The sequence below is a fragment of the Leptodactylus fuscus genome, chromosome 4 (genome assembly GCF_031893055.1).
Source record: "Leptodactylus fuscus isolate aLepFus1 chromosome 4, aLepFus1.hap2, whole genome shotgun sequence".
In the NCBI taxonomy this organism is placed as follows: Eukaryota; Metazoa; Chordata; class Amphibia; order Anura; family Leptodactylidae; genus Leptodactylus; species Leptodactylus fuscus.
Window position 1 is genome coordinate 212,422,400 of NC_134268.1, and position 15,754 is coordinate 212,438,153.

The 15,754-nt window shown below is 42.2% G+C and overlaps 1 protein-coding gene across 2 annotated transcripts; it reads right to left on the minus strand.

Annotated features, from left to right (window-relative positions):
- Positions 1–3,931: 3,931 nt before the first annotated feature.
- Positions 3,932–8,248, minus strand: LOC142199946 (oocyte zinc finger protein XlCOF8.4-like). 2 transcript variants are annotated; one of them, XM_075269881.1, is made up of 5 exons: positions 8,065–8,248; positions 6,782–6,902; positions 6,490–6,675; positions 5,116–5,236; positions 3,932–4,834 (listed from the first exon to the last, which is right to left on the minus strand). In XM_075269881.1, the coding sequence occupies exons 2-5, from the start codon at positions 6,866–6,868 to the stop codon at positions 4,071–4,073; spliced, it is 1,158 nt and encodes a 385-aa protein (XP_075125982.1). In that variant the 5' UTR covers positions 6,869–6,902; positions 8,065–8,248; the 3' UTR covers positions 3,932–4,070. The 2 variants fall into 2 exon arrangements, with proteins under 2 accessions (XP_075125982.1, XP_075125981.1); XM_075269880.1 differs by having other exon boundaries at positions 6,761–6,902.
- Positions 8,249–15,754: the final 7,506 nt, after the last annotated feature.

The window sequence follows — 15,754 nt, forward strand, 5'->3', positions numbered from 1 at the left end:
CGGACAGTAAACTGTTGCAGAGAACGAACACAGGCTGATTCTGTGTATTGCAGCCTATGGCACAGGCGATCTGAAAATCACATGTTCACGCTAAAATAAATTTTTTAAAAAAAATGTAAAAAACCTAAAAGGTTAAATAATCCCCTGTCCCTAGATGATATATAAATATAAACAAATAAAAGTCCTAATAAAACTTCCAGACATATCTCGTGAGGTTCATCCAATACATAAGGGATTCACAGAAGGGGGTTGACAAAATACATAACGCTACAGCCCTATTGCCAAATAGGTGGCCGTCCAGATCACTATCCAAGGGAACCGAGCCTAAACATGTAAAGCTTAGTGGATCACTCCCCCACCGCTCTGAGGTTACTGGCCTAACGCCACGCCAACAGAGAGGAAAGGTACCACGAGCCAGGCCCTTGTTCACAATGTCAGCGAAAAGACGGCACACCTACATCCAATACATACTCATACTGTTAGGGCCCGTTCACACGGGCACAGAGGGGGCGGATTATGGCGCGTAATCCACGTTATAATCCGCCCCCTCACAATGGTGGTCTATGGACGCCACCAGGCTACTTTTTTCCGTGAGCGGCAGCAAAAAGAAGCGGGCTGCCCTTTCTTCAGGCGGATTCCACGGCTCGGTGAGCCGCAATGTCCGCCTGATGGCAGCAACCTCCGGAGTCGGCCCATTCATTTGAGCCTACTTCAGAGGGGGAAGCCGCGACTGTCGGAAGCTGTGACAGTCAGGTTTTGACCTGAGAGTGACGCAGCTCCCCGCGTCACTCTCCGTACCAAAACCCGCTATACCACCCCCTGTGTGAACTGAGCCTAAAAGGGGTGTTGTTTAAAAGAGACGTGATCTAAATCACCATCAATTGTAATCGATGTAACATGACTAGTGATGAGTGAGTACTGTTCGGATCAGCTGAAATGAATGGACGTAGCCGGCACACGGGGGGGTTAAGCGGCTGGCCGGCGTCAAAGCAGAAGTACCAGGTGCTTCCATTCATTTCAATGCGTGCGTGCTGTTCGGATCGGCTGATCTGAACAGTACTCGCTCATCTCTACTCCTGAGTGCTGCGGTGTGTTGATGTTATGTTCATTGGTCACATGGTGCAGATGGTGCTCATCTCTAAACATGACCAATTAATCACAATTTTCATTCAGGTCATAATTACACAACCCTAATTTTAAGGTTTCTGGTGTTTATCATATAGAATCAATAACGTACAAAATTATTTTTGGAGTTATTACAGATATGGGGAATTTTTTTTGCATTAACAAAGAAAAAAAAAAGATCTATCTTTCCTTTTTATTTGTAAAACATTGTGAGTGCTCTGGTCATATAAGGGGTTAAATGGCAAGTACGTTTTCTGGTTCAAAATTATGATGGAAGGGGGGCGATATCATGAACGAAAGTCCAAGGCACGACCTCCTCCGGGGTCATCTAAAGTCGGCTTTACACGTGCCCCCATTGAAGTGAATGGGATGTGTTTTGAAGCGCTCGCGTACACGTGTCTGAATGAGCGGAGCGTAAACTCCTTGTGAAGGGGCCCTTAGAGCTGTTTAAAGTGACAGCTCCCTCCACAGTTTCAGGCTGAGGCCCCATCTTGTGGAACCACAATGGGTTTTTTTGCTGCAGTTTTTTGAGCCAAACTCAGCAGTGGCTTGAAAAGGAATGGGAAATATAAAAAGACACCTTCAGACATTTCTCTTACGTTAAATCCACTCCTGACTTTGGTTCAAAAAACTGCAGAAAAATGTGCAAAAAATAAATAAAAATCTGCATTTCCACGACATGGGGCCTCAGCCTCCTGCTCAGGGTAAACTGTAAAGTACTTTCCCTAAAGTCCTGAGCAGGATACATTCAAACCTGCCAGGGCGATAAAGAGGACCTTTGACCAGCTCCACCAACTCCAATGCGTTGCATCCCTCCATAGGCGCCTCTCTACTGATCCCAGGGAAGCTGGAATAGAGCATAGTTGTGCTGAAATTAACATAAATGATTGCTCAGGAATGGTGGGGGCTAGAGAGAAAAATTCCAACTGCTGCAAATTCAAGCTGTCCTGCAGGCTCAGGGGGCATCAGTGTCAGCGCCAAATATCTGTCGTCATCGGAATGAAACGCTACGGCAGGAGATCCGGAGGACCCCACTGCTGACACAGAAACATTAAGAACCTAGACTGCAGTTTGGCAAAATATATGTGAGTAAGTCAAAATCCTTCTGGGTAAATGAATTCTGGACAGTCGAGACCAAGATAGAGCTTTTCGGTAAAGCCCATAATTCTACTGTTTACCGAAAAACAGAATGAGGCCTACAAAGAACACAGTCCAACAGTCACGTATTGTGGATGGTGGCTCAGTGGTTAGCACTGCAGCCTTGCAGCGCTGGAGTCCTAGGTTCAAATCCAAGTAAGCATAATAAAGATGTTTTGGGGTTGTTTTGCTGCTGCTGGCACTGAGGGCCTTGACCGTGTGCAAGGCATTGTGAACTCTGAAGATACCAAGGGATTTTGGGTCTCACTGTAGGGCCCAGTGTCAGAAAGCTGGGTTTGCGTCCTAGGTCATGGGTCGTCCAGAAGGACAATGACCCCAAATATACTTCACAGAGCCCCCAGAAATAAATAGAAACAAAGCGCTGAATAGTTCTGGCCAGCAATGAGTCTGCACCTAAATCCCATTGAACACCTGTGGAGAGATCCTGAAATTGCTGTAGGGTGAAGAGAAGACACCCCCCAAATATGAGAGACCTGGAGCAATCTGCAAAGAAGAGGGTCCAAAATTCCAGGCGAGAGGTGCAAGAAGCTGCTTCATGACTATAGGAAGTGATCGATTTCTGTTATTTATTCCAAAGGTTGTGCTACCAAATATTAAATTGAGGGTGTCAGGAATCTTGTCCGGATCATTTTTGGAGTTTTGCATGAAATTATATATATATATTTTGCATTGCTCCAATACGCATAAAGAAAATAGACATGTGTAGAGCAAAACACGTAATTGCAATAATTTTCTGGGAGAAATTTTTCATTTTCTGGACGGATATCAAGGGCGCCAACACTTACGGCCATGACTATATATATTTTTAGTTCTTTTTCCAGTTTGCTTGTGATCAGACACTACCTTGAATTTTAGATATGGCCTGATCTCTCTCGTCCTCCTTTTCTGCTTTGTCATCAATCCCATAATGTTTCAAGACAGAATCACATGGGCAGCTAGAGCCAGTACCATCGCTGCCTGCTGGGAGGACAAAGTAATGCTAGGTTCACACTAGCGTTTAGGTCAGAATGGGGACCACAAAAGACAGAGACCTTGTCAGCTTAAAACGAGCCATAGATTATAATGGGGTTTGCTGGGTTTCCGCCTGGTTTCATACTGAAATCAGCAAAGGGAAAAGTCCTGCAAGGACAATTTTTTAAGTGGAATCTGCTGCCACAGCAAGAGACCATCAGTATACAACCAGGTAGAATGAACTGTCGCCTCCTTCATAACTCTTGAGACAGGAGCCCGTGTCATCATCAGCATTAACAACAGTGGGGTTTTGCCCCCACCCCGCTGAAGTGCATTGTGTGAAACACTTAGGCTGGGTTCACATCTTGCATGGTCTCCGCCTGGGGGGGGGGGGTTAAGTTCCCCATTCCACTTCAAAAAATGCAGAGAAAAGGCCTAGTGCTTTTCTCTCCACATTTTTCATGCAGAAACCCATGGACCCCAAAAACTATAATGATTTCTGAAGGTAACCACTTTTTTAAGTGGATTAGGTTTCCATTCGGGGTGTCCCCAGGTGGACACCCAAATGCAGGTGTGAACCTAGCCTTGGTATAACATCATCTTATTTGTGTGTTTGATTCAGACTGTTATTACTTAGCAATGTCTCCATTGTGATTATACAGAGATAAAAGACGTAAGAAAAGGAACAGGTGAGAAACTGACACACAGAAACGTTGACATTTGAGCAGACTTTCCCTTTAAGGCCACATCAGGCCCGTCAATGTTACATTACTATATACTGATATCATAATAAAGCACTGGGTGGTCAGGCAGAGTCCCTCTTTATATAAAGCTTCTCATCGGTGGACCTTTACATGTGCTAAGAGTCCAGATTTCTGCGTGAAGCTTTTATCACAGTCTGCACCCGTGTGACTTTTAGTATGTTCGGTGAGATGTGATTTCTGAGTAAATCCCTGGTCGCAATAAGGAGACGAAAACAACTTCTGTCCGGCGTGAGTCCTCTCATGACAAAGAAGACTGGATTTCAGCAAGAACCGTTTCCCGCATTCGGAACAAGAGAACGGTTTCTCCCCCGTGTGAATGCGCTCGTGTTTTGTTAGCGTTGCTTTCTGTGCAAAACTTTTGCCACATTGTAGACAGGAAAATGGCCGCTCCCCCGTGTGGGTTCTCTGATGCTCAACTAACTTAGACCTCTGGGTAAAACATTTCCCGCAGAATGAACATTGCTTCTCTCCGGTGTGAATCCTTTTATGTTCAACCAGTTTTTTTTTCCTTATGAAACACTTGCCGCACTCCAGACACGCGAACGGTTTTTCACCGGTGTGAACGCGCTGATGGGCGATGAGCCTCGATCGGAACTTGAAGCTTTTGCCGCAGTCTGAACAAGAAAATGGCTTCTGTCCGCTCCTGTGCGGTACCATTACACACTGGGTGCAGTGGTCGCAGCGGGGGGGTTTAGGCGTAGGTACTTGTTCGTTTTTACAATGGTTATGGCCGGCAGGGATTGGAGTCTGTATATCTGGGAGAACGGGAATTTCTGAAGGCTCTTTCTTGAAACTGTCTTCCGTTTCAGGTTCGGGAGCCAAAAGTGGAACTGTATCTGTAGAGAATAAAAGAAATACTGTATATGTAAATGTTTTGTCCTAGAACGTAACGTATTGTTCTGTGGTATTTTCACCAAAAACTTTCTTTATATGGCATATTTTCTAGGTGTACCACACAAGGTAGATCAAGGAATACTGGCCAAGAACGGCTTCAGGAAAACCAAGAATGGGGCCAGACCGTACTGGCCCCCGATACTGGCGGAGAAGTACATCTCACCAATGGTATATGGCGACACTGCTCAGTGTCTATAATGATTGTGATGGCGAGTTTCCTTACCCTGTGATGAGAACTGCTGCTCGTCCAGGATAATGTTCTTGTACAGATTCTTGTGTTCTTCTACATAATTCCATTCTTCTATAGAGAAGTAGACAGAGACGTCCTGGCAGCGTGCAGGAACCTGAAACGTACAATGATACAGAAATGGTTAAGGCTGTGCGAATATGACTTAAAGGGATCCTATCATTGGAGTCCCTTTATTTCTCACTAACATGTAGGAATAGCCTTAAGAAAGACTATTTGTCTCCTACCTTTAGATGTCTTCTCTGCGCCGCTGTTCGGTAGAAATCCGGGTTTTCGTGTCTATGCAAATGAGTTCTCTCGCAGCACTGGGGGCGGGCCTCAGCGCTAAAACAGCACTGGGGCGTCCCCAATGCTGCGAGAGAACGCTCTAGTGACACCTCCATCTTCTTCTGGAATGGCCTCTCTCTGCGTCTTCTGCCATCCTGAGTTTCAATCTTCTAGGCCTCGGGCAGAGCCAACGACGCATACCAGCGGCCAAAAGAAAATGGCCGCTTACTCAGTAAGCTGTGTAAGCAGCCATTTTCATGTGGCCCGGGCATGTGTAGTCGGCTCTGCCCGAGGCCTAGAAGATTGAAACCCAGGACAAGTAGACATAGGGAGAGGGCGTTTCAGAAGAGAAAAAGAGTTTTCTCCCCCAGTGCTGTGAGAGAATTCATTTGCATACAGAAGAAAACCAAGATTTCTATCGAACGGCGGCGCGGAGAAGACATCTAAAGGTAGGAGAAGAATAGCCTTTCTTAAGGCTATTCCGACATGGTACCCAGGAAAAAAGGGAATCCAATGATAGGATCCCTTTAAATCATACATTTAATTGAACTGCCTTTAGGACTATTATTTTAGGACATTCCCTTTATATGCCACAGAATTTTGGTTTTGCCAATTGATGTTTCAGCAATCCTGACTAGACAGCGTAGAAAGCTAAACATCCTTGTGCCGTATGCAGTGTCAGGCTGGCTGGCACGGATACAAGATAAGAGATGAGAGCAAGTTCACATGAATTAATGGAATAGACTTCGGTTATTTTGCGATTTATTGCCCAGCTCTATTAAAAATATAAACGAGTTTCTACTTGAATTTATATTTTACAGATAAAAATATTACAATAGATATCTTGCAGATGGTTAGCACCGTGGTCTTGCAGAGGTTTGGGTCCTGGGATCGAATCTGACCAAGGACAACATCTGCAGAGTTTGTATGTTCTCCTCGTATTTGGTGGGTTTCATTTTGATGCAGTTTTATCCGACTGCTCTTTTTAGGGGCTGAGGGATAATCTATGTCTGATTGGTGGGTTCATGTCCGCTTATTGGGTGACCATTCAGTCTCCAAAAAAGTTGTGAGGACAGTTCTCACCTCCCCTGTCAGCAGCTGAATGATCTGGTTGGTCAGCTGAAGGATCTTCTCATTACAGTTTTCAGTTTTTATGGGGGGACATGGAGACGTCATGATGAGCTCCTTAGATATGACCGCTCCTATTGACCCATGGGGGCCGCTGGATGTCACGTGATCACCAGAGGTCTTCTTCACTACTGTATAATCCTGTGCAGAGAGAGGACAATGGGCGACAAAGACAATAACACCCCGGTAACAGTGTTACTATTAGGAGTAAGACAGTGGCACTGACATGAGCAGTGACGTCACTCACTTCTCCGGTCAGGAGGACCATGATCTCCAGGGTGAGGCTTAATATCCTGTCAGTCATGTAAATGCTGTTATCATCCATGGAAGTCATTCTGAGAAAAGGCGACAGTCCTGAGGAGCCGGACCTAGAAAAGCGAGAGAGAAGTGTCACAAGAAGAAAATTCATTACTGATGACCCCCAAAAACACATTTACAGAGGGTGTTCTAAAATATTGATCAATGTGATAAGTTATCAATATCAGATCAATTGAGATCCCACATCAGCATCTCCATGGGACAGCTGTCTGAAGAGACTGCAGCACTCAGATGGGCGATACGATCTCTACGCTACTTACTGAGCACAACAATGTATATTATACAGCAACTGTGCCTGGTATTATAACTCAGCCCCATTTGGGACAGAGCTGCAAATGGACCATGTGATATGAGCAACAGTGCTCACCAACACACTACTGCTGCTCACCAAGCAGCTGATCTGTGGGGATCCAAGGGGTCAGATCTCCCACGGACCTATGACCTGGTCCGACACCGGGGACCCCACAGTTCAGCTGAATGAAGAGGTTGCAGCATTAAGGTGAGTGCCAAGCACAGCACTGTACATCGCCTAGTGGCTGTGCTTGGTATTGCCGCTCAGCCTTCTGTACTTTAATGGGACTGAGCTGTGTAGCTTGGCATTTGTGGGTGCTGCATCTTTGAAGCAGAGACTAACTCTGCCTCTCCTTTATGCAACTCTAACTCACCAGGTTTGATGTGGATATACCATAGCAGGCGGCGGGCGCTGCCTCATACTAACAGTTGCAGAGGGCAGCGCCACCTACTGGATCCTCAGCACACCAGGCAGCACCTGATTTTACCAACTCCGTTCTAGCATCAATGGCCAATAATATCATCTGCACAGGCAGGAGGCTGCAGCATTGTGGCCTCTTCATACAGCTGATCAGCAGGGGTCCTGGGGGGGGGATAACATACTGACGACTTATCCCAAAGACAAGTCATCAAGACATCAATCCCCCCAAAAAAAACAGTTTGAGGCTTCACTTGGGCATTTACAGTCTGGAGAAGAGAAGCATCATAGATAACTATTATATTGTGAGTCCAGGTCCCTGTAAACCATAAATAAATCAGGGTGTCAGTGCATGCTGGGACTTGTAGTCTCAGGGTGAGGATTATTGGAACTACATAACTAGATCATAACCTATGCAGCAGTAGGATTACAGCTCCTGAGGATTTGCACTAGAATCACTGACATTATCCATTCTCCCATAGAAAAGCATGTAGAATCCTCACAGCTGTTCCTGGTAATGGCGACCCGGGCCTCCACACTGCTCCCTGCTGGTAGTTCACCCGGTAAGAAGGGTCTCCGGTGTAAGACCTCCGCCGCCCGCTCCACGACCCATCTCATAATACGGCATCTCCGAGCTCAACCACAGAGCACCGCTCCAGGAGAGCGCAATGACTGCGGGGGAGATGACGTCATGACTCTGAGACAGACAGGCATGCTAGAACTCCTGACAGATTGTCTCGTGACGTCATCGCTATGAGACGAAAGTAAAACGTACAGTGCTTGTATTTGTTGGAAACTAATAAAGTTTGACGTGGTACGTCGTCTGTAGCAGGTGTTGCCCTTAGAGACCAATCACAAGGCTGCTTTCATTTCTTATAATGCTCATAAAAAATGAAAGCTAGGATGTGATTGGTTGCTAAGGTCAACAGATCAAACTTTATTTATAACGGAGTTTTCCAACACTATACAGCTCTATGACTCTTTCATTGACCAACAGCTGTATACACAGCACCAGGAAGATTTCAAGGAATTTTCCAGGATTCCTTAGGATAAGCTATCAATATGGGAATGGCAGGGGGTCCGCCACCCCTAATGCGGCTTCTACTTCACCTGAGCCAAGCAAAGCCGCTATACAATGTACGGCGCTGTGCATGGTATACAGTGAGGAGGCGACAGTGCTTTTAACCCCTTGCTGACGTCCGTACTATTATGGCGCATGTTGGCACTTTATATATGGCGGCTGCTTAGCGTCCACTATGAACGTGGACATTAACCCTTTAGATGCCTTGGTTAAATCTGATTGAGGCCTCTATTAATGAGCAGTGTATGCATTTGAGACAGTCTCAGTCCTCCAGAACGAGATCCGGAAAGGCGATCTGCTGCCATGACAGCCAGGACACCACTGAAGGACCCCAGACTTGTATTCAGTATGGTTGAATGGATTTTACAATAGCATTGTAGCATATAGTACTGATGATCCGACCCCTACGGTAGTCCAAAAATAAAATGGAAAAATTCTAAACCAACATTAGGTGTCCCTGTGTCTGATAACGCCTGAACTACAAACAGATCAAAGTAGTTTTCCCATAGAGTGAATGCCATAGCTGGAGAAAAAAAAAGTACATCCTATGGGATATGAAATGCTATCATTAAGAAGTACAATCTGTCCCGCAAAAGAAATAATGCTTGGTTCACATCAGTGTTCATATTCCATCCGGGGGAGTCCGCATGGGACCCCGAACGGAATACAGAACGCAACTGCAAGCGCTGTGCAATGAAAGCACACGGACCCCATAGAGTATAATGGGGTCCATATGCTTGCTGCACACTGCCGGCACGAATCATGCGGACAGGAAAGTAGATTGTGAATTACTTTCCTGTCCACATAATCTGTGTGGAGATCTGGCGGCAAGCACACGGACCCCATTGTAGTCTGATAGATAGATAGATTAGATAGATAGGAGATAGATAGATAGATAGATAGATAGATAGATAGATAGATAGATAGATAGATATCCACCTGGCTCACCCTACCAATTTTTGGACCACTTTGCTTCTTGGCTTCCCCACTTTTTATCCAGTGACATTCCTACCCTCATCATGGGTGACTTTAACATCCCTATTGCCCCCCCTCACTCCCCGGCTGCCTCACAGTTTCTCTCATTAACCACTTCTCTTGGTCTCTCACAATGTTCTTCTTCCGCCACACATATAGACGGTAACACGATTGATCTAGTCTTCCATCGACTCCTCACAGTCTCTAAATTTTCTAACTCTTCTCTGCCGCTTTCTGACCACAATCTTCTATCTCTCACCATCAGTGCTCTCTCCCCTTCACAAGACGCCCCTATCCATCACACATATAGGAACTTGCGTGCTATTGACACCCAGCACCTCTCAGATACTCTACAGTCCTCCCTGTCCCCCATCTCTTCAATCTCCTGTCCCAATCTGGCCACCAGTCACTATAATGATACCCTCAAAAATGCATTGGATGAGGTTGCTCCCCCCTCCACTCATAAAGTCCCACATAGGAGGCATCAGCCCTGGCACACGCCACAGACACGATTTCTTCAGCGCTGCTCTAGGTGTGCCGAACGTCTATGGAGAAAATCACGCTCACCTGCAGATTTCCTCCACTTCAAGTTTATGCTTAAAACATATAGCTCTGCCCTTTACCTTGCCAAACAAGACTATTTCACCGCCCTCATCTCTTCTCTCTCAAGCAACCCTAAAAGGCTTTTTGAAACCTTTCACTCCTTACTCACACCCAAGGTGCAGACGCCATTCACAGACCTTAGTGCTGATGACCTGGCCATGTATTTCCATGATAAAATTGATAAGATCCATCAGGAAATTACTGCCCAAGCCCCAGGTGGCATTGACTCCCACACCTACGATAGTACTGATCCCCTCACCAGCCGCACTTATGACTGTCCATTCTCATCTTTTGAACCTGTCACAGAAGAGGAAGTTTCCCAGCTACTTTCTTCATCTCGCCCCACAACCTGCAGTAGTGACCCCTTCCCCTCACACCTTCTCCAATCTCTGTCCCCTGCTGTCACTACTTACCTTACTAAAATATTTAACCTCTCTCTCTCTTCTGGAATCTTCCCATCCTCCTTCAAGCATGCTGTTATAATCCCGCTACTGAAAAAACCCTCCCTGGACCCATCCTGTGCTGCTAACTATCGACCCGTCTCTAACCTCCCCTTCATCTCTAAACTTTTGGAACGCCTGGTTTATTCTCGGTTAATCCGTTATCTCTCTGCTAACTCTCTGCTTGACCCCTTACAATCTGGTTTCCGCGCTCTGCACTCTACTGAAACAGCTCTCACAAAAGTCTCTAATGATCTACTAAAGGCTAAATCCAATGGTGACTTCTCTCTTCTTATTCTTCTGGACCTCTCTGCAGCTTTTGACACTGTTGACCATCAACTTCTCCTCACTATGCTCCGCTCAGTTGGCCTCAATGACACTGCGCTCTCCTGGTTCTCCTCTTATCTCTCAGGCCGCACTTTCAGTGTATCATTTGCGGGCTCTGTTTCCTCCCCTCTTTCCCTTGCTGTTGGGGTTCCTCAGGGCTCGGTCCTCGGCCCCCTGCTCTTTTCTCTCTACACAGCCCCCATTGGACAAACCATCGCCAGATTTGGCTTCAGGTACCATCTTTATGCTGATGACACCCAATTATACACATCTTCCCGTGACATCACCCCTGCACTCATTCAGAACACCAGTGACTGTCTCTCTGCTGTCTCTAATATCATGTCCTCGCTCTATCTGAAACTAAATCTCTCTAAGACTGAACTACTACTGTTTCCACCATCTAACAGATCTGTCCCTGATATATCCATTGCAGTCTCAGGCCTTACTATAACTCCTAGGCAGCATGCCCGCTGCCTTGGGGTCATATTTGACGCAGACCTTTCCTTCACCCCTCATATTGAATCACTCGCACGTTCATGTCACCTCCACCTCAAAAACATCTCCAGAATACGCCCTTTCCTTACCAGAGATACACTAAAGACACTTATTGTCTCTCTGATTCATTCTCGCCTTGACTACTGTAATTCCTTACTAATCGGTCTTCCCCTCACTAAACTCTCTCCTCTACAATCTATTCTGAATGCAGCGGCCAGGCTCATCTATCAGGCTAGACGCTACAGCGATGCCTCCGGTCTGTGCCAGTCGCTACATTGGCTGCCTATTCATTATAGAATAAAATATAAAGTTATTACTCTCATCCACAAGGCTCTCCATAATGCCGCACCTCCCTACATTTCTTCCCTCATCTCTGTCTACCGCCCAACCCGTGCTCTCCGCTCACTCAATGACCTAACACTTACATCCTCTATTATCAGAACCTCCCATGCTCGTATACAAGACTTCTCCCGAGCTGCACCACTTCTCTGGAATGCTCTACCCCGGACAATCAGATTAACTCCCAACTTCTACAGTTTCAAACGCAAACTAAAGACGCATCTTTTCAGACAAGCCTATCACAATTCCTAATGCACAAAATTGTCTGAACACTGTATAAGCAATGCCGCCCCTGCTACCTCTTGTGTCACCCTCTCTACCTCATAGATTGTAAGCTCTTTTGAGCAGGGCCCTCAGTCCCATGGTGTGAAATGACGTTCTTTGTTATGTATGTCTGTATCTGAACCCTATAAATTGTACAGCGCTGCGGAATATGTTGGCGCTATATAAATAAAATGTATTATTATTATTATTATTATAGATAGATAGATAGATAGATTAGATAGATAGATAGATAGGAGATAGATAGATAGATAGATAGATAGGAGATAGATAGATAGATAGATAGATAGATAGGAGATAGATAGATAGGGAGATAGATAGGAGATAGATAGATAGATTAGATAGATAGATAGATAGATAGATAGATAGATAGATAGATAGATAGGAGATAGATAGATAGATAGATTAGATAGATAGGAGATAGATAGATAGATAAATAGATAGATAGGAGATAGATAGATAGGAGATAGATAGATAGATAGGAGATAGATAGATAGATAGATAGATAGATAGGAGATAGATAGATAGATAGATAGATAGATATGAGATAGATAGATAGATAGATAGATAGGAGATAGATAGATAGATAGATAGATAGATAGATAGGAGATAGATAGATAGATAGATAGATAGATAGGAGATAGATAGATAGATAGGAGATAGATAGATAGATAGATAGATAGATAGATAGATAGATAGATAGGAGATAGATAGATAGGAGATAGATAGATAGATAGATAGATAGGAGATAGATAGATAGATAGTAGATAGATAGATAGATAGATAGATAGGAGATAGATAGATAAATAGATAGGAGATAGATAGATAGATAGATAGATAGATAGATAGATAGATAGATAGGAGATAGATAGATAGGAGATAGATAGATAGATAGGAGATAGATAGATAGGAGATAGATAGATAGATAGATAGATAGATAGATAGATAGATTAGATAGATAGGAGATAGATAGATAAATAGATATGAGATAGATAGATAGATAGATAGATAGATAGATAGGAGATAGATAGATAGGAGATAGATAGATAGATAGATAGATAGATAGATAGATAGGAGATAGATAGATAGATAGATAGATAGATGATAGATAGATAGATAGGAGATAGATAGATAGATGATAGATAGATAGATAGATAGATAGATAGATAGGAGATAGATAGATAGATAGATAGGAGATAGATAGGAGATAGATAGATAGATGATAGATAGATAGATAGATAGATAGATAGATAGGAGATAGATAGATAGATAGATAGATAGATAGATAGATAGGAGATAGGTAGATAGATAGATAGATAGATAGATAGATAGGAGATAGATAGATAGATAGATTAGATAGATAGGAGATAGATAGATAGATAAATAGATAGATAGGAGATAGATAGATAGATAGGAGATAGATAGATAGATAGGAGATAGATAGATAGATAGATAGATAGGAGATAGATAGATAGATAGATAGATAGATTAGATAGATAGGAGATAGATAGATAGATAAATAGATATGAGATAGATAGATAGATAGATAGATAGATAGATAGATAGGAGATAGATAGATAGGAGATAGATAGATAGATAGGAGATAGATAGATAGTAGATAGATAGATAGATAGATAGGAGATAGATAGATAAATAGATAGGAGATAGATAGATAGATAGATAGGAGATAGATAGATAGGAGATAGATAGATAGATAGATAGATAGGAGATAGATAGATAGATAGATTAGATAGATAGGAGATAGATAGATAGATAAATAGATATGAGATAGATAGATAGATAGATAGGAGATAGATAGATAGATAGGAGATAGATAGATAGATAGATAGATAGGAGATAGATAGATAGATAGATAGATAGGAGATAGATAGATAGATAGATAGATGATAGATAGATAGATAGATAGATAGATAGATGATAGATAGATAGATAGATAGATAGATAGATAGATAGGAGATAGATAGATAGATAGATAGATAGATAGAAGATAGATAGATAGATAGATAGATAGATAGATAGATAGGAGATAGATAGGAGATAGATAGGAGATAGATAGATAGATGATAGATAGATAGATAGATAGGAGATAGATAGATAGATAGATAGATAGATAGATAGATAGATAGATAGATAGATAGGAGATAGATAGGAGATAGATAGATAGATGATAGATAGATAGATAGATAGGAGATAGATAGATAGATAGATAGATAGATAGATAGATAGGAGATAGATAGATAGATAGATTAGATAGATAGGAGATAGATAGATAGATAAATAGATAGATAGGAGATAGATAGATAGATAGGAGATAGATAGATAGATAGGAGATAGATAGATAGATAGATAGATAGATAGATAGATAGATAGATAGGAGATAGATAGATAGATAGGAGATAGATATGAGATAGATAGATAGATAGATAGATAGATAGATAGGAGATAGATAGATAGATAGGAGATAGATAGATAGATAGATAGATAGATAGATAGATAGGAGATAGATAGATAGATAGATAGATAGATAGGAGATAGATAGATAGATAGGAGATAGATAGATAGATAGATAGATAGATAGATAGATAGGAGATAGATAGATAGGAGATAGATAGATAGATAGATAGGAGATAGATAGATAGATAGTAGATAGATAGATAGATAGATAGATAGATAGGAGATAGATAGATAAATAGATAGGAGATAGATAGATAGATAGATAGATAGGAGATAGATAGATAGGAGATAGATAGATAGATAGATAGATAGATAGATAGATAGGAGATAGATAGATAGGAGATAGATAGATAGATAGATAGATAGATAGATAGATTAGATAGATAGGAGATAGATAGATAGATAAATAGATATGAGATAGATAGATAGATAGATAGGAGATAGATAGATAGATAGGAGATAGATAGATAGATAGATAGATAGATAGATAGGAGATAGATAGATAGATAGATAGATGATAGATAGATAGATAGATAGATAGGAGATAGATAGATAGATGATAGATAGATAGATAGATAGGAGATAGATAGATAGATAGATAGATAGATAGATAGATAGATAGATAGATAGATAGGAGATAGATAGATAGATAGGAGATAGATAGATAGATAGATAGATAGATAGGAGATAGATAGATAGATAGATAGATAGATAGGAGATAGATAGATAGATAGATAGATAGATAGATAGGAGATAGATAGATAGATAGATAGATAGATAGATAGATAGATAGGAGATAGATAGATAGATAGATAGGAGATAGATAGATAGATAGATAGATAGATAGATAGGAGATAGATAGATAGATAGATAGGAGATAGATAGATAGATAGATAGATAGATAGATAGGAGATAGATAGATAGATAGATAGATAGATAGATAGATAGGAGATAGATAGGAGATAGATAGATAGATGATAGATAGATAGATAGATAGATAGATAGATAGGAGATAGATAGATAGATAGATAGATAGGAGATAGATAGATAGATAGGAGATAGATAGATAGATAGGAGATAGATAGATAGATAGATAGATAGATAGATAGATAGATAGATAGGAGATAGACAGATTACATCTCTGTACACTGTGTAAGTCTCTTGCACTTATTCCTC